Raw genomic sequence first — 25,935 nt, forward strand, 5'->3', positions numbered from 1 at the left:
CACCACCACATTACTCAGGGGCACCACTCAGGGACACAACCACATCACTCAGGGACACCACCACATCACCCAGGGACACCACCACATCACCCAGGGACACCACCACATCACTCAGGAACACCACCACATCACTCAGGGGCGCCACCACATTACTCAGGGACACAACCACATCACTCAGGGACACTACCACATCACCCAGGAACACCACCACATCATTCAGGAACTCCACCACATCACTCAGGGGCACCACCACATCAATTAAGGGACACCACCACATCACTCAGGGGCACCACTCAGGGACACCACCACATCACTCAGGGACACCACCACATCACTCAGAGACACCACCACATCCCTCAGGGACACCTCCACATCACTCGGGGACACCACCACATCACTCAGAGACACCACCACATCCCTCAGGGACACCACCACATCACTCAAGGACACCACCACATCACTTGGGAACACCCCCACATCACTCAGGAACACCACCATATCATTCGGGGACACCACCACATCACTCGGGGTCACCACCACATCACTCGGGGACACCTCCACATCACTCGGGGACACCACCACATCACTCAGGGGCGCCACCACATTACTCAGGGACACAACCACATCACTCAGGGACACTACCACATCACCCAGGAACACCACCACATCATTCAGGAACTCCACCACATCACTCAGGGGCACCACCACATCAATTAAGGGACACCACCACATCACTCAGGGGCACCACTCAGGGACACCACCACATCACTCAGGGACACCACCACATCACTCAGAGACACCACCACATCCCTCAGGGACACCACCACATCACTCAAGGACACCACTCAGGGGCACCACCACATCACTCAGGAACAGCACCATATCACTCAGGGACACCACCACATCACTCGGGGACACCACCACATCACTCTGGGACACCACCACATCACCCAGGGACACCACCACATCACCCAGGGACACCACCACATCACTCAGGAACACCACCACATCACTCAGGGGCGCCACCACATTACTCAGGGACACAACCACATCACTCAGGGACACTACCACATCACCCAGGAACACCACCACATCATTCAGGAACTCCACCACATCACTCAGGGGCACCACCACATCAATTAAGGGACACCACCACATCACTCAGGGGCACCACTCAGGGACACCACCACATCACTCAGGGACACCACCACATCACTCAGAGACACCACCACATCCCTCAGGGACACCACCACATCACTCAAGGACACCACTCAGGGGCACCACCACATCACTCAGGAACAGCACCATATCACTCAGGGACACCACCACATCACTCGGGGACACCACCACATCACTCTGGGACACCACACATCACTCAGGGACACCACTCAGGGGCACCACCACATCACTCAGGGGCACCACCACATCACTCAGGGGCACCACCACATCACTCAGGGGCACCACCACATCACTCAGGAACACCACCACATCACCCAGGGACACCACCACATCACTCAGGGACACCACCACATCACTCAGGAACACCACCACATCACTCAGGGACACCACCACATCACTCAGGGGCACCACTAAGGCACATCACCACATTACTCAGGGACACCACCACATCACTCAGGGACACCACCACATCACTCAGGAACACCACCATATCACTCGGGGACACCACCACATCACTCGGGGACACCACCACATCACTCGGTGACACCACCACATCATTCGGGGACACCACCATATCACTCGGGGACACCACCACATCACCCAGGGACACCACCACATCACTCAGGGGCACCACTCAGGGACACCACCAGATTACTCAGGGACACCACCACATCACTCAGGGACACCACCACATCACTCAGGGACACCACCACATCACTTGGGAACACCCCCACATCACTCAGGAACACCACCATATCATTCGGGGACACCACCACATCACTCGGGGTCACCACCACATCACTCGGGGACACCTCCACATCACTCGGGGACACCACCACATCACTCAGGAATACCACCACATCACTCGGGGACACCACCACATCACTCGGGGACACCACCAATTGACTCGGGGACACCACCACATTACTCGGGGACACCACCACATTACTCGGGGACACCACCACATCACTCTGGGACACCACCACATCACTCTGGGACACCACCACATCACTCTGGGACACCACCACATCACTCTGGGACACCACCACATCACTCTAATACACCACCACATCACTGTGGGACACCACCACATCACTCTGGGACACCACCACATCACTCGGGGTCACCACCACATCACTCTGGGACACCACCACATCACTCTGGGACACCACCACATCACTCCAATACACCACCACATTACTCGGGGACACCACCACATCACTCTGGGACACCACCACATCACTCAGGGACACCACCACATCACTCAGGGGCACCACTCAGGCACACCACCACATTACTCAAAGACACCACCACATCACTCAGGGACACCACCACATCACTCAGGAACACCACCATATCACTCGGGGACACCACCACATCACTCGGGGACACCACCACATCACTCGGTGACACCACCACATCACTCGGGGACACCACCATATCACTCGGGAACACCACCACATCACTCAGGGGCACCACTCAGGGACACCACCAGATTACTCGGGGACACCACCACATCACTCAGGGACACCACCACATCACTCAGGGACACCACCACATCACTCAGGAACACCACCATATCACTCGGGGACACCACCACATCACTCGGGGACACCACCACATCACTCGGTGACACCACCACATCACTCGGGGACACCACCACATCACTCGGTGACACCACCACATCACTCGGGGACACCACCACATCACTCAGGGACACCACCACATCACTCGGTGACACCACCACATCACTCGGGGACACCACCACATCACTCAGGGACACCACCACATCACTCAGGGACACCACCACATCACTTGGGAACACCCCCACATCACTCAGGAACACCACCATATCATTCGGGGACACCACCACATCACTCGGGGTCACCACCACATCACTCGGGGACACCTCCACATCACTCGGCGACACCTCCACATCACTCGGCGACACCACCACATCACTCAGGAATACCACCACATCACTCGGGGACACCACCACATCACTCGGGGACACCACCAATTCACTCGGGGACACCACCAATTCACTCGGGGACACCACCACATCACTCGGGGACACCACCACATCACTCTGGGACACCACCACATCACTCTAATACACCACCACATCACTCTAATACACCACCACATCACTCTGGGACACCACCACATCACTCGGGGACACCACCACATCACTCGGGGTCACCACCACATTACTCGGGGACACCACCACATCACTCTGGGACACCACCACATCACTCTAATACACCACCACATCACTCTGGGACACCACCACATCACTCAGCCCAACCACATCATCACTCAGCACCACAACAGCACTGTCCTTGCTTGCTACCAACAAGCATTGCCATAGCCAATAGGACTTGCATTAGGAAAGTTTAAGCTATTGGGTTTGTGAATAACAATGCTATTAATTTATATATTTTCAAAGCCAACACATATTAAAAAAATTGTAATTTACAATACCAATAGCTCAAACTTTCCTAATGCGAGTCCTATTGCATTGAAAATGCTTGTTTTGTTCTGCGTTGGACTCTCCAAGTGCGCGTGTCAGGTAAGTAGAGGCCCTGCTCCAGCAGGACCCACGACCCTGGGGTGGAGGCCCTGCATGTGCAGGCTCATTTCCTGGGGTCCCCCTACCTCAATTGTGGTCCAGGCTCTGCTCTAGTGAGCCTTGGGGGGTGTGGGGTGCTGCAGCCGTAACAGCCCTGCATGAGGGGGCTTTAGCAACTGACAGGCTCATTGTGTACCCCGGGCAGGTTCATTTCTTAGTTCGACTTTCGTCTTGGCTCCGGCTGAGATGTGAGCCCCCGGTCTGCCCACGACAAGCCCCTGCACATCGGGCTAACCTTTTTGTCCTCACATCTCAGCTCATGCTGAGACGCGGGCGTGTAGCTGATTCTGACCTCAGCGGGTGGCTTTTCGAATCGTGCTTGCTCCTCGGCTTCTGCTGAGACATATCAGGTAGCGGACCAGGAGCAGCGGGCTTACCTTGTGGGCTCCCATCTCGGCTCTGGTTGAGATGCGAGCTGGCAGAATGTTTTTCTCTAAACCGCACTTCGGAAAGGGGCGGCTGATGCCTCCTGCTGCCGACTGCTCTTCCTGCTGGGGATGCGAGCCACTTGATCTTGCGTCTCTTATCCTGAACACAATGGTAGGGCGTCCGTGGTCCTTACGATCTCCTGTGTCTCTTGGCCTTTCCTGTCTCTAGTGCTTCGGAGTCTCACACAGCCGGCTGGCTTTCCGCTTGATTGGGCTGTCTGCAACGTGTGCAGCTGGTTGGTTTTCGCTGCTTCACTCTTCTTCACGACAGAGTGGAGTACATATTGGTGGATGGTGCAGTCCTCTGCAGGCTACCTAGTGGATCTTGAGTGGGTCTGTTTCCCTGCTGTTTTTTTCCTGTGGTGTCCCGGCAATGGAGCCCAGTGAGGATCCTCTGGTGGTGGGAGGGCCCAGCTTATAGCCTACTGATGATTCCCTGTCTCTTCAGAGTATACAGTCCCTGATTCAGACTGTGGTGGTTGCAGCCTTTAAAGAGCACAAGGGAACCTCTTCCCCAAATCGACAGTGACTGGATCCTCCTCCCCCTGCATTGAAGGTAAGGGTGAGGAGGAGGATCTCAGGGGACGATATGTGCAGGGCCAAGATTTGAGGGAGGTACTTCGGCACATCAAGGATAACATGGCTATCTCTGTTCCTCCAGTCAAGTAGTTGATGGAGGACTTCTTCATGCAATATCGGCGAAAGCAGCCTGAGTCCTTGCCCTTGCATCCTTCTGTCAAACGGGTGGTCGACAATGAGTGGCCGGAGGTGGACAAGCAGGCTTTCCCACATTACCTCTCTAAGTGCTGCGCCATTCAGGGTTTCACCAAGGATTTTCCATTTTCCATGAAGGTTGATTCTCTAATGGCAGGACTGGCATCTCAAGGGTCCATCGTTTCGGGGGATGCTTTTTCCCTGGATCTTGGGGTTAAGAGAGTTGAGGCTGCAGCTAAGCGTTCCCATGCAGCCGCCAACTTCTCCATTAGGGCTTCCACCTATTTGTCTTATACTTTCCAGCCTCTGTTGAAGGATTTTCAATCTTTGGCTGAACTGTTGGAACAAGTAGCTGATGTCCTGCCTACTCTGGCGGTCATTGAGCAGCAGACAAGGCTGTTGTCTGATATCTCCTTCGACACTTTGGGTGCAGCCGCCACGGCTGGAGGTGCGCCTATTCTGGCTCGTCACCAGGTGTGGCTGCGTCACTGGAAGGCGGATGTTGCACTGAAAGCCCTTCTTATGAAGATCCCTTTTTCGGGGACAAAACTGTTTGGTTCTTCTCTGGAGGATATGGTAAAGAAATCCGCGGAGGGCAAGAAGCTGTTGGCACCGGTCCGTCCATCTTGTGGCCGTTTCTTTGGTCCCAAGAGGGCCTTTGCTCCTACTTCTACTCCTGGAGGGGGCATGCCCTTTCGAGGTCGGGGTCGCGGCCGGGGCACCCTGTTCTTCACCAAATCCCTGTCTCAGCAGGCTACTTTTTCCCCGTGTCTAAATCCTGACTATCCTCTGGGCCCGTCCGTCGGGGCTCCGGTAGGGGGGAAAGGGAGGGGGGGGAAGCGGGAGACTGGGGACGGCTGTTGACTTTCGCTGCATCCTGGGAGTGCTCAGTGTTGGACCAATGAGCTCTATGGATTGTGTGGGAAGGCTACTCAATTGTTTTCAACTCCCTACCTCAGGACGCTTTCCTTCTTACTCCCCTGCCTTCGGCCATGCGAAAAGGGGAGGCACTGTTTGCAGGCGTTCAAGATCTTCTCACGAAACGGGCCATTCATCCAGTTCCGGCTTGTCAAAGGGGTCTTGGTTTTTATTCCATCCTGTTTCTGGTGAGAAAGGTTTCTGGGGACTGCCGTCCAGTGTTAGATTTAAAGAGGGTGAATTCTTTCATTCCCCACGTTAAATTTGAGATGCTCTCTTTGCAGGAAATCCTTCCATTACTGGTTCAGGGGGAAGTGGCGGCTTCATTGGATCTCCTGGATGCCCACCTCCATGTGCCAATCAACCCTTCTTCTCAGCGTTTCCTCCGGTTTTGCATGGGGGGCAAGCACTTCCAGTTCAATGTACTCCCCTTTGGTTTGTCTTCTGCCCCAAGCGTTTTCACTAAGATTTTGGCCCCTTTGGTTGGGATCCTCCACAAGGAAGGGATTGGGGTATTCCCTGGCTGATCTTTGCCACTTCCTTTTCTAAGAGGGTCTGCTAGGTCCTGGCAGTTCATGGGTTCCTGATCAACCACAAGAAGTCCCAACTGGACCCTACCCAGTACTTGGTGTTCATCGGGGGTCACCTGGACATGGTCAGGGGGATGGTTTTCGTGCTTGCGGAGTGAAAGCTACCTTATGGAGGGACCTGGGTTGTCTCCTGGCTTTGGATTACGCCCCTGTCCATCAGTGGTTGAGGGAGGGTTGATTCTGGCCACTTTCAATGTGCTTACCTGGGCATGCCTCTATTTGTACCCGTTGGTGAACCATCATTTGTCCGGGTGTGGCGCCCTGTTCGGCAGAGTAAGATCTCTTGCTGGTTGTGTCCCTGCAGATTTGTTTCGATCTGGGTTGGTGGTTGGTGGTTGGTGGAGTCCCATCTCTCTAAGGATTTTTCTGTTTCTTGTGTCCCCTTCCCGGGTTGTTACGACTGATGGCAGGCTCCTGGGCTGGGGGGCGACATTAGAGTCCCGATCTGTGCTGGGTCAGTGGGATCCCCTGCAGGCGGGATGCTCGTCCAACTTCCGGGAAATGAAGGCCATCCATCTGGCTTGTCTGGAGTTTGTCCTAGTCCTGTTCTGATCCGTACTGACAATCAGGTGGTGATGGGCTACCTCAATCATCAGGGAGGTTGCAGGGTCCGCTCCCTTTAGCTCCTGGTTCAGGAGATCCTGTCTTGGGGGAGACAATGGTCTTGTCCCTCAGGGCAGTTTATCTTCCCAGGGAAGGAGAATTGCAGGGCGGATCGCCTGAGCAGGATCTTTCCTCAGATGGCTTCCATCTCCCTGAGGGTGGCTGTGTTCTCTCTGCTGCAGGACCGGTTTGGGTGCCCGATGGTGGACTTGTTAACGGTCAAGTTTAATGCTCACCTGCTTCGCATCTGCTCACTCCCCCCGTGCTCAAGGGCGTGGCAGCTGGATGTGTTATTGTTCCGTTGTCCGGACTCCCTGCTTTATGCATTTCCGCTGATTCCCTTGATTGCGTGGGTTCTGTGCAAAATTTGCCAGGACAGGGGTTTTGTTCTGTTGGTGGTGTCCGGCAGGGTTCGCCGCCCTGGGTTTCCTCTTCTGAGGGAGATGGTCATCCAGGAGTGGCGGGCGGTTCCGGCTCTTCCATATCCGTTGAGGGGCCCTCCACCTCCAGAGGGGGTGTTGCTTCTGCTTCATCTTCAGTCCTGGCTCTTGGAAGGATGAGCCTGCTGTCTCAGGGTTCCTCACTGGAGGTGGTGGAGTTGCTTTAGGGCTCCCGCTGCCCGGCTACTCTTCTTTCTTATTCTCGCTAATGGGAGTATTTTTCTCTGTGGTGTGTTTCAGAGGGTTTTGACCCTGTGCCTGTTGACCCCTTGAGGGCATGCCTCCATCTGTACCCGTTGATGAACCCTCGATTTCCTTTCTGATGGCTTTGCCTTGGGCCTGGCCCCTTCTTCTCTGCCGGCTCAGTGGAAGGCCTTGCGGGCATTTCGCAGTCCTCTGTTGGACGGGTTGGGTCCTTTGGTGGCCCGTTTTCTTCGGAGTTGCTTTTTGCAGCGCCCTAGGGATAATTGCCTAGCGCCTTCCTGGGATCTTCCATTGCTGTTACGGGCCCTTCATGACGGTCCTTTTGAGCCCCTGGGATCTGTGGATGTGAAGTTCCTCACCATGAAAAATGAATTTTTAGTGGCCATCGTCTCTGCTGGTCGGAGAGGGGAGCTGGGTTCCTTTCTGCATTCTCCTCCATTCTTGCTGTTCCTGCCAGACGTAATTGTGTTGCGCCCAGCTCCTCAATTCCTGCCCAAGGTCCCTTTGGTTGTCAACCCCTCCCATGAGGTGGTGTTAACTTCTTTCCCTCCGGTCACGGTGTCTGAAGTAGATTCGCCCTCTCGCTTTTCGATGTCCGTTGTGCTGTGTTGTAATTAGAGCGGACTGTGCCTTTATGCTGCTTTGACAGCTTGTTTGTCACTTTTGGTTCGGTCCGTCATAAGCCTTCTCTCTCCACCCTGAGTAGATGGATCAAGCAGGCTATCTTGCTGTCCTATGGTACTCAGCCTTCTGAGGTGTTGGTCCGGGTGCAGGGTCGGTCTACCAGGAGTCTGTCTTACTCCTGGACCTTATTCAAGGGGGTGTCTACTGAGAATATCTGTAGGGCCTCAACCTGGTTCTCCCTACACATGTTCAAGGATCACTACCGGGTGGGGGTTTTGCTTAGGTGGTTCTCGGGGCTGGTTCTTCCGGCTCTTGATGTTTCCGTCTTCTGTGTTTCTACTTGGATGTTTTCCAATTGTTTTATATTTTTTGCATCTTCTACTTGTCAGCCTTTTTTTGTGTGTTCCATGAAGCCGCTTTGCTTGGGTACGTGCTCACTTTGAAACTCTGGTGGCGAGGGAGAATCCAAATCCAAGCTGACGAACAATTTTCTATGACCCTGCCCATTTGAAAAAGCCAGCGTGAGGTAGAAATAAGTGTCCTGGGCCAACTCAGTTGAATTTTCAGCTCCATTCTTGGATTTTCTATTACAGTTGAAGATCTTATTGGGAGCATCTTCCGCCAGATTAATCTCATAAAGGGGGAGCGCTCAATAATCCAGTCCAATTCTTACTTTAATCCCTCTTATATTATGTAAGTCGTTTTATCAAATGTCCATAATGTTGAGGCATAGTTATCCACCAAGAAACGTCCAATAGGGAGACTTAGATGCTGTTGATTAAAGAGACGTGCTCAATCTTTAGTCTTCATTTCTTCCTATAAAACAGACAATAGCAGCCCAACCAACAGGTTTGATTCTCACATTGGGATTTATCAGAAAAAATAATACTTCTGTTAGTTCATAATAACTGTCTAAAATGGTTTCTTCTAAAATATTTCTTAAAACCAGAGAAAATCCCTGCATTTCATTCACATTCATAGGCCCAATGGCCTTCCATCTGGCAGCAAAGCCTTTATAAGATGAAATGAAGGATAAAGATTAAGCATGTATCAACGGCACCTAAGTCTCCTTATTGGACGGTTCATGGTGGATAACAAAGCCATTGGACATTTGAGAATGCGATTGATATATAGGTGATTGATTATTATTCTTATGTGTGATTTAGGGGGTTGTTGCGCAGTTAGACCTTGGGGTCTAAACACTAAGTAGATTGACATTCCTTACTTTATACTTGTGCGGTGGAGAGGAACTATTTCTACTATATACATAGGGTTGTGAAACTTCCACCAGATGTTCATTTCCATATTGTTCTTGGCCTAGGGAAACCTATGGAACCCAACTTCAGTATCATAAGTCATGTCTGCAAAAGCCTTGCCTTAACGGCAAGTTCCAGTTGCTGCAAATAAACACCCCCAATGAGAAATACTCTTGCAACCTTTATCCCATCCCTCTTCTCGCTGACTAATCCCAAACCTTTTGGACTATTATGAACTCCCAAACATCCTTCCCAAAAGTCCCCCTTCTTTTTAGCTATTTCACCCAACTACCAGGCTTACACAACCACTACTTACAAAAGCAAGTTACTACTTCCCCTTTTCGAATCCATTCCAATGATTGTATGCCTACTCAAAACAGTTCTACACACTGAAAGAATCCAAGGCGTACACCTAACACAATTTAGGCACAAGTAAATAAAACGAATTATTAATCTATTAACTATGATACTCTACTGTTGGGTTCCGGGGTAATGTGCTTCAACTCCTCATTAGAGGTAGTTAGTTCTATATATAACTACAATTTAGAATTGCAATTACAATTAAATTTTTGCTTCCAGGATCCAGTTGCAATTTTTGATGTTGCTGCCTATTTTTCTGAAGAGGAGTGGAAAATGTTACACGAATGGCAGAAGGAACTTTACAAGAATGTGATGAATGAAATACATAGAGCATTGATCTCGCTGGGTAAGTTCACACAACCTGCCTTGAAAGTGATGGTATACATTCTGGCTAGCACCTTACCTGTTCCTGAGAGTTCCAGTTTTAAAGTTCTCTGTTGATTTATAGTCTTTGTACCTTAAAGAATCTTCAAGGTAAGATAATACCTATTCTCTCATAGTATAGGAAATCTTACTGTGGATGTGCACAAATTCAAAATAGGAAATGAAAAATAATATAGATTGCAGGGTGGAATGCTCGCTCTTGAGACCACTCATCTCAAGACCTCACCTTACTTCGGAGCAAGAATTATCTCCTCTTGTAAACTGGCTTTGAACTCTTTCTCTAGTACTAAAACAGATTCACTGGAGCCGTTTCCGTTCCTTGGAACTCACCTTCTTTGTTGAACGCAACTCAACCTAATTTTTCCACATTTGGGAAATTTCTAAAAACTCCTTTCATCCAACGTCACCTCAACTAACTCTTTCCCAAACTCCAGATGGTCTCTTTTTGCCTCTTACTTGTTTCTATGTTATGATCCTCTTCTTCCTTCTGACATGGTATCTATTTGGTTACTTTAAAAGTGTACTTTACACCTTTCTGCTATATCTGTGCTATTAGAAGACCGTGAATAAATAAATAATATAACATATTTATTTGTAAAGCACACCTTCAATCCTAACTATCTTAGTGCTGATTAACAGATATTTATTGTTTCCCAACATAGCTGTATTCATATTATTGACCTAAAGTGAATGAAAGACCGAGTGGACATATATTTTAAACTTGTTGCCATTTATTGAACCTTGATCTCTGCACTGGATGCTTTAGTCCACTGAGCCAGCTGACCGAGAAAGTCAAATATTTATCAGTGACTAAAGGTGCAAACACGGGGGCGTGGCTTGGCGGGCCAACATGGCGGACGCAGCCTAGAGTAGCTCCGTCCTGCCCGTCATTTATCCTTGGAAATATCCTGTTCCCCCGCACCGCTTAGAGGTTTGGAGGAGAGGCACTCGGCTTCCGACGGCGGGGTGCGGCCCCGATGTGAATTGCGGAGCCCCGGAGTGCCTGCGGACGGAGCTGTGCGGAGCGGCGGACCCGGGCCTGGTCCGTGGAGGGGAAGCCAGGACCTCGATTTTCGTGCTCCCCTGGGCCCGCTACGCTGGGGCGGCCGCCGGGAGCTGCTGTGCCGGCATTCCGAGGCCAGAATTGACGGATGCTCTGGCCCACCCAGGGAACACCGACTGGAGGGGCGAAGCTCCGGTGTGGGCTGCGGAGTGCTGGAGCGCCCGGACGACGAGGAGTGGCACACGCCGGCAGAGCATAGGCCCGGGCCTTGATTTTCGGACTCCACAGTCCCGACGCACAGAAAGCGGCTGCCGATCTTCCACATAGCGGCTGGCCAGACACACCAGGAGAGTAACCCACAGACGTCCTGGGCCCCCCAGGAGACGCCAGGGGGTCAGGGCAGGCCGCAGCAGGGACTTGATCCTGCTCCAGAGGCAGCGTGGGGGCCCAGAGATTGGAAGGCCCGGAGGCAGGCTGTGGGTCCAGGCCCAGCGTCTGGGCCAGACGACATAGGTTACCCCCGAAGGGACAAGACCGGTGGGGGTTCGGGGGGCATATCGGCCCTCTGCGGTGACGGCTGTGATCAGTGGCCGGGAGAGCACAGGGCTGGTCACTGGGACATGGTGCCTGGGCCTTATAGGAGGAAGACGTGGGAGGCTACAGTTGGCCGAAAGCTTGTGATATATATCTGAGGCGAGGGACCTGACTGGGCCGCAGAGATGCTTCAGTCAACTGCGTTGTTTTGGCCCAGGGGGTCTGATACTCCTGTTTAGAACTGGACTGGGGTGCCTATGTAAGGACTGGAATTGGAATATTTGGCGCATCTGGGTCAGTGCCATTTCGACCCCACTGGAGACCTGGAGGGGCAGGGAAGGCAGCCCCCTGTAGCGGTGGTGAGTGATTGAGAGTGGCTGAGCTGCCCTGTAGGGGACGGACTGGGAGCCCCTGAACACAGGAGCCTGAATATTCCTCCGGGGCGAGGAAGAGAGATAGGTGGACAAGACGGCTGGATAGCTTGTGAGTGTCCCGTCCAAGATGACGAGGGGTGGGGCCGGGGGGGGAAGCACTAATCATGGACCAATTGATAAATTCACAGAGCCGAGTGGAGGGGCCGGGGCAGCTGGGGGGCCCCCAAGCCCGGGGCCGGACAATGCAGCTTTGATGGCAGCCATAACCCAATCTAGAGATATGTTAGACGAAAAAATTGGGGCGGTAGGAGCAGATTTCACTCTGCTGCGTCAGGACTTGCGCAACGCCGTAGCCCGCATCACCGAAGCTGAAACCAGACTTTCGGGAGTGGAAGATGACATGGCAACTTTGAAGCGCAAAGTTGCCAACATGGAGAGTATCCAGAAGAATCTAGCACTCCGGGCAGAGGATGCCGAAGGGCGGGCTAGGCCGAACAACTTGCGCTTTGTTGGACTGCCAGAGGGCTGCGAGAAGGGCAACATGGAAAAATTCTTGGCTCAGTGGCTAACGAGTTGGCTCCCCCCCGGACTCCCTATCGAACAGTTTTGTAATAGAACGGGCACACAGAACTCTGGTGCAGAAACTGCCGGTTGGGGCTCGTCTCCGACCTGTCATCGCCAAACTATTGAACTATCATGATCGCGACATTATCTTACAACACGATACAAAAGGGGATGATGGACGGAGCGTTTGAGTAAATCAAACACTCACCCCCAGTCAACTGATCTGGATTTAATCCACCACCATTCTTTAGCTCACTCAGCCACCCCAGTTCAGACATGGCCATATGCAAATCAGTCTGACCCTGTGCCTCATGGGAACAGTCCAGCCTCAACTGCCAAGCCATGTCTTCCCTGGACCGGAAATAAGCATCCTGGGACCGGTTTCGGAGCATACCCTGCCAACTTAGGGCGAACAAAGCGATACAAAAGGGAATGATGGACGGAGCATTTGAGCAAATCAAACACTCACCCCCAGTCAACTAGACGATCAAGATAGCCTGGCTGATGAGGATTATGAATCCGAAACCGGTCCCAGGATGCACAGGGTCAGACTGATTTGCATATGGCCATGTCTGAACTGGGGTGGCTGAGTGAGCTAAAGAATGGTGATGGATTAAACCAGATCAGTTGACTGGGGGGTGAGTGTTTGATTGGCACGCTTTCGCTTTCCCTCCCTCCGCCTTCTCTATGGCTTGTCTCCTACTGGCCCGTAGAATGATGCACAAGGTGCATGTGCTGTGAATCCTCTGGGCCCTCGGCTGGGCCGGCATGTACTCCCGAAAAGACCCGCTGGTCATCTTGGACTGAGACTACCGCTCTCACCTGGTTCTTCAAGTTCTACGCACCGCCACTGGGCACGAGCAGCAGGCCACGCCGATGTGCATGCTCACGGTGTGCCTACAACGTGCGCAGCTCTTTGACTTTCCCTTGTTACCCATATCCGTTTTCGCTGTCGGCCCTCGACATCCAGGCTGCCATGCCGCAGCTCCACCTCCCTCCAGATCGACCAGGGAATGGCTTAACAAAGAGGCTGCATCCGCCGATGGGTGCTGCCAATGACAAGGTCCGCACTCCCCTTTCCTCTTGCTGCCCCAGCAGTTGCCATCTGTTTCATCGCGGCTGGTAGATGGAGCACGGAGCAGCAGCCGTTGTGGCGATCCAGAGCGCAGTACAATTTCTGACAGGAAAGTAACAGTTCCTGCTGCCCTGTCGCTATATCGCATTAAGGATCACAAACAATTAATTCCCTAGCCAGCAGCCTCTGTAGAGCACTTAGTATGCCACATAGTATTTTCCTTTCAATACTGGGGGTTGTAGATCTCAGTTGGTCATAGTACTGCAAACGGTCGCCTCAGCCGACTGCCATCTTGTTTTCCTTCACTCACCCTTGACCTTCTCTTAGCTGCAACATTTGTTTTGCCGACGGTGGGGACTCACCAACTGGCTTTTATGGGCCTTTCTAGCGACTTCGATCTGATACACTGCACTAAATTATGGGAAATAGTGGAATAATTGTAGCTGGAAAAATGTATGTTAACGATGATAAGGCATTGGCACTGGGAAACCTTCTGTAATGGTCTGTTAAGGGCCCTCAATTTGAACACATAGATGTGTAAGGCAAGGGTGTATTTTGCCCCCTTCCTCTTTCTGCTCTTTGTAAACAACCTAAGCAGTTTTTATGCAAGCAGGGAAAGACATACGTAGGAAGTGCCTAATCCCCATTCCATTGTACGATGATGACTCAATTTCTGGAAAAGCTAATTGGCTTTCACTTCTGTTGGAATAATTGTTATTCTTCATAGTGGTTTTGAATCGAAAGGTCAGTTTACTTAACTGTTTAGCATGACCTGTGGCCTTATAAAGTCACAATTTAAGTCCCATTAGTTGGGGTGGTGCCAAGTTAGAAGGAATAAAGCCTTTTATTTATTTGTGGATTTTATTTAATTTGTCAGTCACATTGGTCCCTCTGAAACAACAATAACTTAGTAAAAGTTGCATCTTGGCGCCGTTTCTTTTTCTTCTGTATAAGTGTCATCTAGGACATCTTCTTTCCATCATGATTGTGGGGAAGCACTAGTGTGTTCCTACAACCATGATGTTGTTCCTAACCACTGGCAGAGCAGGGGCATGCTGACTCAGTGTATTCTGATAAGCTGGCTCTCTAGCTACAAAGCGTGACATTAGTCTTTCTTCTGTGTAAACCGGAAGATGGTCATTATATTTTTAGATATACATTGTTTTTTAATGTGGCAATAATTCCAGTTCACTGAGTTTCCTGGATACCAGTCTCTTTGTATCAGTGTTACATATACGACATTAAAACTTATCAGTGTTAATGATGTACAAAATGTAAATGTGCAGAAATATATACTGTATTTGGTGTTAAGCCACACTTTATTCAAAAGGCTTGCTTGGTACATGTTCTTGTGCAGGGCATGACAATTAAGTCCTGTAAAATTACAGTGAGCAGAAAGCTGCATACACCCAGATGAATGTACTCCTTCATTGTAATATGCACCCTTTACTCATGTATACTCACCTTTAGATTTGTTTAACCCCTCCCCTGCTGATGACGGAACCGCTCCGTCATCAGCTACGGTTGGGCTGTGCTGATGACGGAGCGGTTCCGTCATGGCCCAGCCGCTGCGCCTGCGCGGCGCTGATTTCGCGCCTGCGCGGCTGTTCTAATGAGCGGGGCGGGTCATGATGGAACCGCTCCGTCACCAGCACAGCTCAACCGCGGCTGGTGACGGAGCGGTTCTGTCACCAGCATGCGGCCGCCGCGCGGCCGCCCCACCCCGTTAGCGCTGCGGCAGAATAGCCGCCGCAGCGAAAGGGTTAAAACTTAAATAGTTCATTAATATTGAATAGCTAAAATGATTCTTTAAACTGTTTTTTTTTCTGGACATGTGTGCCCTGTTTTTGCCCAGTGGAGCACTCCATTGGGCATACACTAGGCTGACTGGAATCTTCTCTTATTTATTGTTCCTTCTCCTTTGTACTAGTTGACAAACTGAACACTACTTCTTTTTTTTTAATTTAATATGTCTTGACGAGACCAACACCACTGTGGGTTAAAACATCAACATTAAATACAGTAACTGGGTACATTAATATTGCCAAAATATCCTTATATAGACTAGTCCCTGTCTGTATAACCTTGTTTAATAGACACTTCTTATCGCAGATTCCTTATCTTTAAATATTCCCCAGGTGTCAGGCTGGATCCGGAAATTTTTTCGCAGTCCCCTTGAGCGCCCAAAGGTGGCATTGTTCGTCTCTGCATGGCTTCCTCAGAAAAGATGTATGCAGTGCCTTTATAGGCTCCACCCCAGCATGCTGACCTTAGTTACTTCTTTTATACACCATCAGCTCGGATACAGATGCGCTCCCCTCAGTCATCTTTTGACTGAATTTTTTTACCATTTTGTCGAATTTGAGCAGTGTGCCCTTTTTAGTTCCTTCAAGCTTTGGCAGCGCATGTGCTGCTCTGCAAGGCATGCTGTATTTAGGTAGGGACTTAAAGCTTCGCCCACTCTCCAGCCATATTTTTCTTTGCTTGTCAATGTCCACTGTAACCTGCGGCTGTTCATTGGTCAATAGGGTTAGAAGTTCCTCCTTAGTACTGCCATGTCTCATTTTGTAACCTCCCATAGCGACACCTCCGTTATGTGTGTTGTTACTCAGTAGGCTTTGATTTCAGCCTCCGAGCACTATTTACTCAAATAGCTTTGTCCTGCATGCTTTTGCAGGCAGCACACGCTCGCTCCCTAACGCTTTTTAATTTTTTTTATAGCATGGGCGCCGAACGCATTTGCAATGCAAATAGGTCTTGCATTTGCTATTGGCATTGTAAATGACAATGCCACATACATTGTCATTTACAATCCCAATAGCTCAAACTCTCGTAACTGCGAGACCTTTGGCTTGTTATAAGGGGAACTGCAATTCTTCCAGTCCACAAGCTTGGGATTTTTCCCTGTTGATAGCAATAGTTTAATTTAGTGAGTAAAAAAGTAAATGGACCTTAGAGTTGCTTATCTTTTTATCTGTAATAGTGTTTTGATCTGGTCCCATAGCTCCTCAAGGACTGGCTTTTAGAATATAATCTTTAATCTGTTCTAATGTAGGATATACGAATCCCCCAGTGTAGATAGCGGAAGGACCTGAAACCCCCAGGGTATCCACCTAAGCCTTAAAATAAGATGCATATATTCAGTGAAGTATTTGACACAGTTAGTATCGCTAATTGGGACTGGGTTTAACTCAGAAATATTGCTGCTAGAATCAGCGATTAACTTCCCAAATTTCTTAATTGTGTTTACATTTACAGCCTCTTACAAGTTAATCCAGAGGCGGTCTGCACAGAGCTTGTTCATGAAAATTTGATGTCTAGTTCTCCTCCCATTCATTAGGCTAATTATTGTAGTCCACACTGGGAAGAAATTATAAGCTGATGTCTAATCTAAATGTATTTCCCTAGTGAAATTGTGTTTAAGCAACTATTTTCTCACAGTTAATGTTACCTTAGATTCCTGTACTACCTGAGATCTCTTCCCCAAATCAGATTTCATATAAATATTATACTCTACAATCGGATTAAATTCTGGCTTTTTAGAAACATACCATATCCCCATGCATGTTTCAGGACTCTGTGTCTTCTAGTGGGAGGTAAAAGCGCAAATATATTATTCTATGGTCTGTCTAGATATTTCCAATGACTGTAATATTATGCAATAAACGAAAACTATTATCAAAGGTGACTATGTAATCTGAAAGCAAATGACTCAGTGCTACAACAATGGGTATAATTAGCGGAAAAATTCCTTCCCAACCTTCTATTTACAGTGAGACAATCATGTTCCTTTAGGAAATCTTAACCCCTTGTATGCGCCGCGAATTTTCGTGCTGTGTGGCCGTTTTAAAGAGTGGGCAAGATCATGACGGCCCCCAGTCGTCATCAGCACACGCCCACCGTGATGCATGACGGCCGGGGGCCGTCATCAGCATGGATGGGGTTAAGATAGCAGTACTCGTTTATCAAACTTAATACTTTCATAAAATATAGATAAAGAAATATCAAAAGTTCCTCACTTTCTATATCAGCATAGATTTCTATTGCAGGATTAGAGACTTTAGCATTAAAGTCGCTTGATGAAATTATGTGGCGACAATTGTTCTCTTAGATTGTTTGAGATTTTAACTGCAATATAGATTCAGCTAAGGCGGCATTCCTTGTTCCCAATAGTTTGTATCCATCGAAAAGCAGTAAAGGAAGACTTGCAGGGTTTCTAGATAGATTCCCATTATTTTTCATACAGTGTACTAATTTAGATGGGTGTTAACTCATATGATAGAACCACCTATAATTCATATTTAGCAAGGTTCTATACCCCCACTGGCATGTCCTCTCTTGAATTTCGTTACAGGACACCTAAGGACAAAGTAACTTTCAATCTCAATATCATTTACAGACCGCATTGAATGCAAATAATATCTGCTTTTAGACTATTTGAATATGCCAGCTTTTGATTGTCCGTACAAAATCTTGACTTATTCCAGGAGAGGACCTTTATCCCATTGTTAAATTTGATGATGGATCATTTGTCCTTATGGATTTAACCCAGATCTCTTGACTGGCGGTGAATGTATGATTTATTCAGCATTCCGTCCATCATTTGTTTGCGTAGCACTTTTCACCCTAAGTGGGATGGGTATGCCCAGACATGGGGCCCTTGCTCACCGTGCCACTAGATTCAAGCTAGCCTGGCTGATGAAGGGTAATACCCAGAAACAGGCCCCAAGTCTAGGGAGGACCTGGCCTGGCAGTTTGGGCTGGACTGTTCCCAGTGGGTGCAGGGTCAAGACTGATTTGCATATGGCTGGGTCCAAACTGGAATGGCATGGTGAGCTAAAAAACGATGGATTTAGGCCCAGATCTCTGTACTGAGATGAATGTATGACATTGTTCTGCATTCTGTCCATCAATTGTTATTTTTGCATTTGTCACCCCGTGTGTGACGGGTATGCCCAGACGGGGGTCTTTTGCTCTCCATGCCATTGATGTCAAGCTATCCTGGCTGATGAGGGCTTAAAGCCTGAAACCGGACCTAGGATGCTTGTTTCCAGTCCAGGGTGGACCTGGCCGGGCAGTTCGGGCTGGACTGTTCCCATTGGGCGCAGGGTCAAGACTGATTTGCATATGGCTGGGTCCAAACTGGAATGGCATGGTGAGCTAAAAAAACAATGGATTTAGGCCAAGATCACTGTACTGGGGTGAATGTATGACATTGTTCTGCATTCTGTCCATCAATTGTTCTTTTTGCATTTGTCACCCCGGGTGGGACGGGTATGCCCAGACGTGGGTCTCGTGCTCTCCATGCCACTGGAGTCAAGCTATCCTGGCTGATGAGGGCTTATAGCCTGAAACCGGACCTAGGAGGCTTGTTTCCAGTCCAGGAGGACCTGGCCTGGCAGTTCGGGATGTACTGTGCCCATTGGGCTCAGGGTCAAGCCTGATTTGCATATGGCTGGGTCCAAACTGGAATGTCATGGTGAGCTTAAAAGCAATGGTTTTAGGCCCAGATCTCTGTGCTGGGGTGAATATATGACATTGTTCTGCATTCTGTCCATCAATTGTTCTTTTTGCACATATCCTGAATAAAGCATGTCTCGAAGAGACAGATCAAGCTCTGCCTAGGTGAGGCCTAAAAAAGGAACTGAAATTCCAGTCTCTGTGGTATTCTATACTTGATCAAATAAATCTGCTACAGAATTGCAATGGAAATGTAAGCCTTTGCTTAAAGGCGGGGACCTAGGGACCTATGGTGATGATGAGCTCAATCTAAGCAGCCGATTGTGTGGGCCCCCGAAGACTAAACATGACCAAGAAAGTTGCCTGCCGTGTTGATGATTGTAATACAACAAACACTGGTGGTGGGGGCTGATTGCTGCACTAACGCCTGGAATGCTGCCAACCCCACCAGACTTACAAGGGGCACTGGCTCCGCCTTACCGCTTGATTCCTGGCGGCGGATGGTGGAACAGACACCGAGTTTGTTGTGTCGCTCAATTCAGGGCCGAGCTGGGACTTCCTGGAACCTGGCCATGCCAGTGTTTTCTGGCTGATAGCAAATTGACCCTGATACAGGTCCAAGCTCTTACAGCAGCTCTCTGTCTCACACTAGATAGAGATAAGTTCGACAATGGCACAACACAGAACACTAATAAACAAGCACTTGAGTGGATCAACTCTCAAAGGTCTGCTGGAGAAGAATCAGTCCTATAACGTTCGAGCACTGGACAGTGCAATAGAGTTGGGGAAGAGCCCGTTCATGTCCCAAACCCCCTCCTAAATCTAGCTGACTCAATTAAAGCATGGATAAACATATCATACAAATCTGTAAAATTAAAAACACTTAATAGGCGTGCTTGTAGATGCTGCTTTCATCTTGAGGTAGTCTTTAAAAGCTGTTGACAGAGAGCAGATGCTTGTTGTTATCCAATTTAATGGAACTCATTTCACCAACTCTGGAAAGATGAAAGGCTGAGTGAAGTCATTTGAATCTCTGGCCATGGAGCCTAGCACAGATCGCTGCAGTGGATGTGTTAGTCTACTAGGCCACCACCTCTCCCTTAAGTGTAATAATTTGAACTAAAAACCTGAATCTAGAATATATTTTACTCCTTTGTTAAACAATGTTGAGTGGTGGATCTAATTGTAGGAAAGTGGTTTCTGTTGCAGTAACCCCCCACTTTTTGCCAGATTTCTGATGCCCTTTGCACTGGGTTCCTGCCAACTAGGTTTCCAAGGCCTGTGTTCTTTCCTTAAACTGTACCATTGTTTCCACATTTGGCACACCTCTGACCCACATATAAGTCATTTGTAAAAGGTACCAGTGGTACCAAGGGCCTTGTGACCAGAGAGGGTCCCTTAGGGCTGCACCATTTATTGTGCCACCCTAAAGGACCCTTACACCAAACACACATACTCTGCCATTGCAGGCTATGTTTTGTGGTGTAGCTTAAATAAAAGAGTCAACATGGCACACATTCCCTAGTGCCATCCCTACATACCACTGCCTGTGGCATAGGGAAGTCTCTCCTCTGGCAAGCCTTACAGCCCCAAGGCAGGGTGCACTATACCAGAGGCGAGGGCATAGCTGCATGAGGAATGTGCTCAGACAGAGTCTGAGTCCATTCTTGGACACTGTTAGTGCAGCAAAGTTATTTTCAGTACATGGGTTGGGAGTTTGTCAACACAAACTTCACATCTTCATGATGGCTTTACTGAAGATTGAGAAGTTTGGTGTCAAACGTCTCAGCATAATAAACTCACACTGATGCCAGTGTTAGATTTATTATAAAATGCAGTCAGAGGGTATCTTAGTGATGCCCCCTGAAAAACGATCAGCTTCTCGTGTATTGGTTGACTGGTCTCTGCCAGCCAGCCAACACCAGACAGATTTCTGACCTCATGGAATGAGAGCCTTTGTGCTCTCAGAAGTCAGAAACAAAGCCTGCTCTGGCTTCACACCTCCCCCTTGCAGTAACAGCAGCACTTAGCGGTGAGCCTCAAAGGCTCTCAACTTATGTTATGCAGACTTAGGCAGCTGCAACTAGTCGAGATGTCTGCCTCCTGTCCTAGCCCCATTGTTTGGCGGCAGGACAGGCAGGAAAATTAGTAAGCAGAGTAGGAGTGTCCACCTTGGCTTGGCACATCTGTGGGGTGGCCAGGAGCTGAGGTGAACCCCTCTCTCTTCAGAATTCTCTATCTTGGTTTTGAGAATAAGCACCAATAGGAAAAGGGATGTGCCCATCTCCCCAAAGAGAGGGCGCACTTAAAGGGTGTAATCACCCTAGGGTACAGTAGTCATTGGCTATTACCCTCCAACCTCAGTAGCACCTTTAAATTTAGTATTTAAGGGCTCCCCTGAACCATGTTCCTCAGATTCAATGACCTGAGAAGACGAAGGACCGAAGAGTCGTGCAGCAGTGGACAAGAAGATGACAGCTGACTTGGCCCTACCCCTACCTGCCTGTCTCCTCCTCCAGGGACCCTGCTCCAAGAAACCAGTGTGGCCCCCAGCCAGCAACCTCCAAGAACCCTGGGGACCTGCGCTGTCTTCAACAAAGACTTTTATCTCCTGTGGACACAGGATTTGTCCAGCCAAGACCTAACTTCAGAACTACGAATCCAGGCGGATCCGCAAGCTTTGTACCACTCTGCACCCGACTCCCACGGCCAGAATCCAGGTGGCCCACCATTCCAGTGAAGACCCCCCAGCGATCCTGACCTGGGATCCAGCATTGGACAACCTCTCCTGAACTTCCCCACGACACCTTCATCCTCATCCTGTAGGGTCCCCCGACCGCAACCATAGCCAGTGAGAAATCCTGGACACCTGAAGGCACCCCAGCACCCGGAGCCCCCAGGCATTAGTGTGCCCAACCGACGGTGTCCCGGCATCACCCCACTATTTAACGTACCTCTCCAGTCATTGGATTCCTTCAAGTAGTCCTCTGGTGGTGCAGTCTCAGTTCCCCTTCAGAGCTGATTTCAACCCCCAGGGCCTGTGCCCTTGAACTGCAGATACTCACCTGTAACCGGTGCCTTTTCTCTATAGGATAACATTGGGCACAGTGACCTCTGCACCCAGCCGCCCCAGTGCGGCTGTTGGTGCTGTACATATCTTAGTCCGACCCTTGCCCAGTGTTGACGAAGACCCCCAAAGACTGAATCTCAAAACCGTGTACTTACCTGTAAGTTACTCACCTGTCTTTTCTCCCATAGGATTGCATTAGTTTCTCAACTGTTTTGCACTAAGTGTATACCTGTATACAAAGTATCTTCTTTGACATTGAAAAGTATTTCATGTACATTAAAAGTACTGCTTGATGCTCTATAAACCTTTTGCCAATAACATTGAAAGTATTCCATAATGGAAAAGTCTACTTACCTGAAACTGAGTTTAACTTGGTTCCAAAAATAAAAGTAACTAAAGTAATACTCTTACAAATCATTGGCCTGGAGTTAGTCATTGATTGAGTGTTCCTGCCTTGTACCAGTATTTTCAACAAATGCAGTCACATTACCCTCTTAAAAGCCTAACTGCTAAGTCCAGTTACCATGAAATTGAGAGTAAGGTATTATCTACTTAATCCCCTCCTTTAACTTTGGGGTCTCACTGGTCTCTGCACACTATACCTCTTTTTGGTATATACAGAGACAGCTTCCTAAACTAATAACTTTAAGTTACTTGACCTTACTTGCAGTCCAGTGATAATTTGCTGATTTTTCAAGCCCTAATATAGGAAAGACTTGCAATAACCTGGCAGATACTGAACATGGTGGAAAAGGCTTGCCGTTTAAATGATACCATACAATTGTTTCTCTAAATAAACCCAACTTGCAATGTTAACACTACTGCCTTATATTTTAATGAACCTGGGATATGTACATTATTAATACATTTCTTTATATTTGCAAAACAGGCCCTCTTATTGCTAATAGTTTGTGCTCAGTGAAAGACAAAGAAAAGGATGATGTGTGCCTTGGGGATCATCTGGACTTGAAGAAAAAGCAAAAAGATGGCCATTCTGCAGGTTAGTGATAAGTGCTTTAATACGTATCTAACATTTATGTTTGTTATCATTTTGCATTATTGGATATACCACTATCCATCTATTGGATTTAAATTTATATTAACGTTGCTTTACATTTGGTCACAGGGTTACTAGCAAATGGACTTGTTCAAGCATTAGCCCACATCAAAGACACATCACCTTCACAGAACTGAACAAAAAGAACAAGTTACTTACCTTTGGTAACACCTTATCTGGTAGAGACTCTATCTAGCTGCAGATTCCTTACCTTAGAATTATCCCCTGGTGTGAGGAAAGCATTGTCCCTAGAAATCAGTTCGCAGAGCGGAGAGTATGGGTAGGTCGGTAAGGAATCTGCGGCTAGATAGGGTCGCTACTAGAGAAGGCGTTACCAAAGTAAAGTAACTTTGACCTGGTGGAATGAGCCAGCAAGCCCTCAAGGGGTTGCTTCTTGGCCAATGCATAGCAGATTTGAATGCAGAGCATCCTACACCTGGAGATGTTCCACTTCAGCATGGCCTTTCTCTTCTTCGCTCTGACATACCCCACAAAGAGTTGGTCATCCACTCAGAACTGTCCTGTGCAGTCAAGGTAGAACAACAGCACTCTTTTTAGTTCCAGTCGATGAAGTTGTTTCTCTTTTTTTAGAGGGATGTGACAGAGTGTAAAAAGTAGGGAGGGGGATGAACTGGCCTACATGAAAGGCAGTGATGAGATTCGTCAGAAAGAAAGCTCTCTTTTGTAGAACCAGCTTGTCTGGATAGAAGTTCAAGTATGGAGGCTTGAATGATAAAGCCTGAAGCTCACTGACCCTCCGGGCAGATGTGATTGTCACCAGGAAGGCAGGGTTGATGATAAGGAGCCTGAGAGGACAGTTGTGTAAGGGCTCAAAGTGAGCACACATCAGGACCATCTCAACCAGATTAAGGTCCCACTAAGGCATAATGAAGGGAGAATGGGGGTAACATATTTTGGAGATATTTAAAGAACCTATTTACAATAGGGAATTGGAAGAAGGACAGTTGGTCAGGCAACCACAGAAAAGCTTATATAGCAGAAAGGTAGCCCTTAACAGTGCCCATCGATACCAAAGGGGATGATGGACGGAGCGTTTGAGAAAATCAGACACTCACCCACAGTCAACTGATCTGGGTTTAATCCATCATCATTCTTTAGCTCACTCCACCACCCCAGTTCAGACATGGCCATATGCAAATCAGTCTGACCCTGTGCCTCATGGGAACTGTCCAGCCCAAACTGCCAAGCAATTTTTTCCGTGGACCGGAAACAAGCATCCTGGGACCGGTTTCGGGTTCATAACCCTCATCAGCCAGGCTATCTTGAATCCAGTGGCAAAGTGAGCAAGGGACCCACGTCAGGGCATACCGTGCCAACTTATGGCGAACACAGCAATACCAAAGGGGATGATGGACGGAGTGTTTGAGCAAATCAAACACTCACCCCCGGTCAACTGATCTGGGTTTAATCTATCATCATTCTTTAGCTCACTCCACCACCCCAGTTCAGACATAGCCATATGCAAATCAGTCTGACCCTGTGCCTCATGGGAACAGTCCAGCCCGAACAGCCACGCCATGTCTTCCCTGGACCGGAAACAAGCATCCTGGGACCGGTTTCGGGTTCATAACCCTCATCAGCCAGGCTATCTTGAATCCAGTGGCAAAGTGAACAAGGGACCCACTTCTGGGCATACCCAGCCAATTTAGGGCGAACAAAGCGATACCAAAAGGGATGATGGACGGAGCGTTTGAGCAAATCAAACACTCACCCCCAGTCAACTGATCTGGGTTTAATCCATCATCATTCTTTAGCTCACTCCACCACCCCAGTTCAGACATGGCCATATGCAAATCAGTGTGACCCTGTGCCTCATGGGAACAGTCCAGCCCGAACTGCCAAGCCATGGCTTCCCTGGACTGGAAACAAGCATCCGGGGACCAGTTTTGGGTTCATAACCCTCATCAGCCAGGCTATCTTGAATCCAATGGCAAAGTGAGCAAGGGACCCACGTCTGGGCATACCGTGCCAACTTACTGCGAAAAAAGCAAAACCAAATGGGATGATGGACGGAGCGTTTGAGCAAATCAAACACTCACCCCCAGTCAACTGATCTGGGTTTAATCCGTCATCATTCTTTAGCTCACTCCACCACCCCAGTTCAGACATGGCCATATGCAAATCAGTCTGCCACTGTGCCTTATGGGAACAGTCCAGCCCGAACTGCCAAGCCATGTCTTTCCTTGGCAGGAAACAAGCATCCTGGGACCGGTTTCGGGTTCATAACACTTATCAGCCAGGCTATCTGGAATCCAGTGGCAAAGTGAGCAAGGGACCCACGTCTGGGCATACCCTGCCAACTTAGGGCGAACAAAGCGATACCAAGGGGGATGATGGACTGAGCGTTTGAGCAGATCAAACACTCACCCTCAGTCAACTGATCTGGGTTTAATCCATCATCATTCTTTAGCTCACTCCACCACCCCAGTTCAGACATGGCCGTAT

At 49.0% G+C, this 25,935-nt stretch overlaps 1 protein-coding gene across 2 annotated transcripts in view; it reads left to right on the forward strand.

Moving 5' to 3' along the window:
- The window catches only part of LOC147727734 (uncharacterized), a 199,320-nt gene that overhangs the window by 31,976 nt on the left and 141,409 nt on the right, over positions 1 to 25,935 (forward strand). Inside the window, exons 2-4 of one of the 2 annotated variants that reach the window (XM_086961732.1) lie at positions 6,156 to 6,293; positions 10,168 to 10,294; positions 23,302 to 23,412. In XM_086961732.1, coding sequence (XP_086817858.1) covers positions 6,156 to 6,293; positions 10,168 to 10,294; positions 23,302 to 23,412 — 376 coding nt within the window. The remainder of the gene's footprint in view (positions 1 to 6,155; positions 6,294 to 10,167; positions 10,295 to 23,301; positions 23,413 to 25,935) is intronic. The other variant, XM_086961733.1, reaches the window with a different exon arrangement.

Source organism: Lissotriton vulgaris, chromosome 3_1 (assembly GCF_964263255.1).
Source record: "Lissotriton vulgaris chromosome 3_1, aLisVul1.2, whole genome shotgun sequence".
In the NCBI taxonomy this organism is placed as follows: Eukaryota; Metazoa; Chordata; class Amphibia; order Caudata; family Salamandridae; genus Lissotriton; species Lissotriton vulgaris.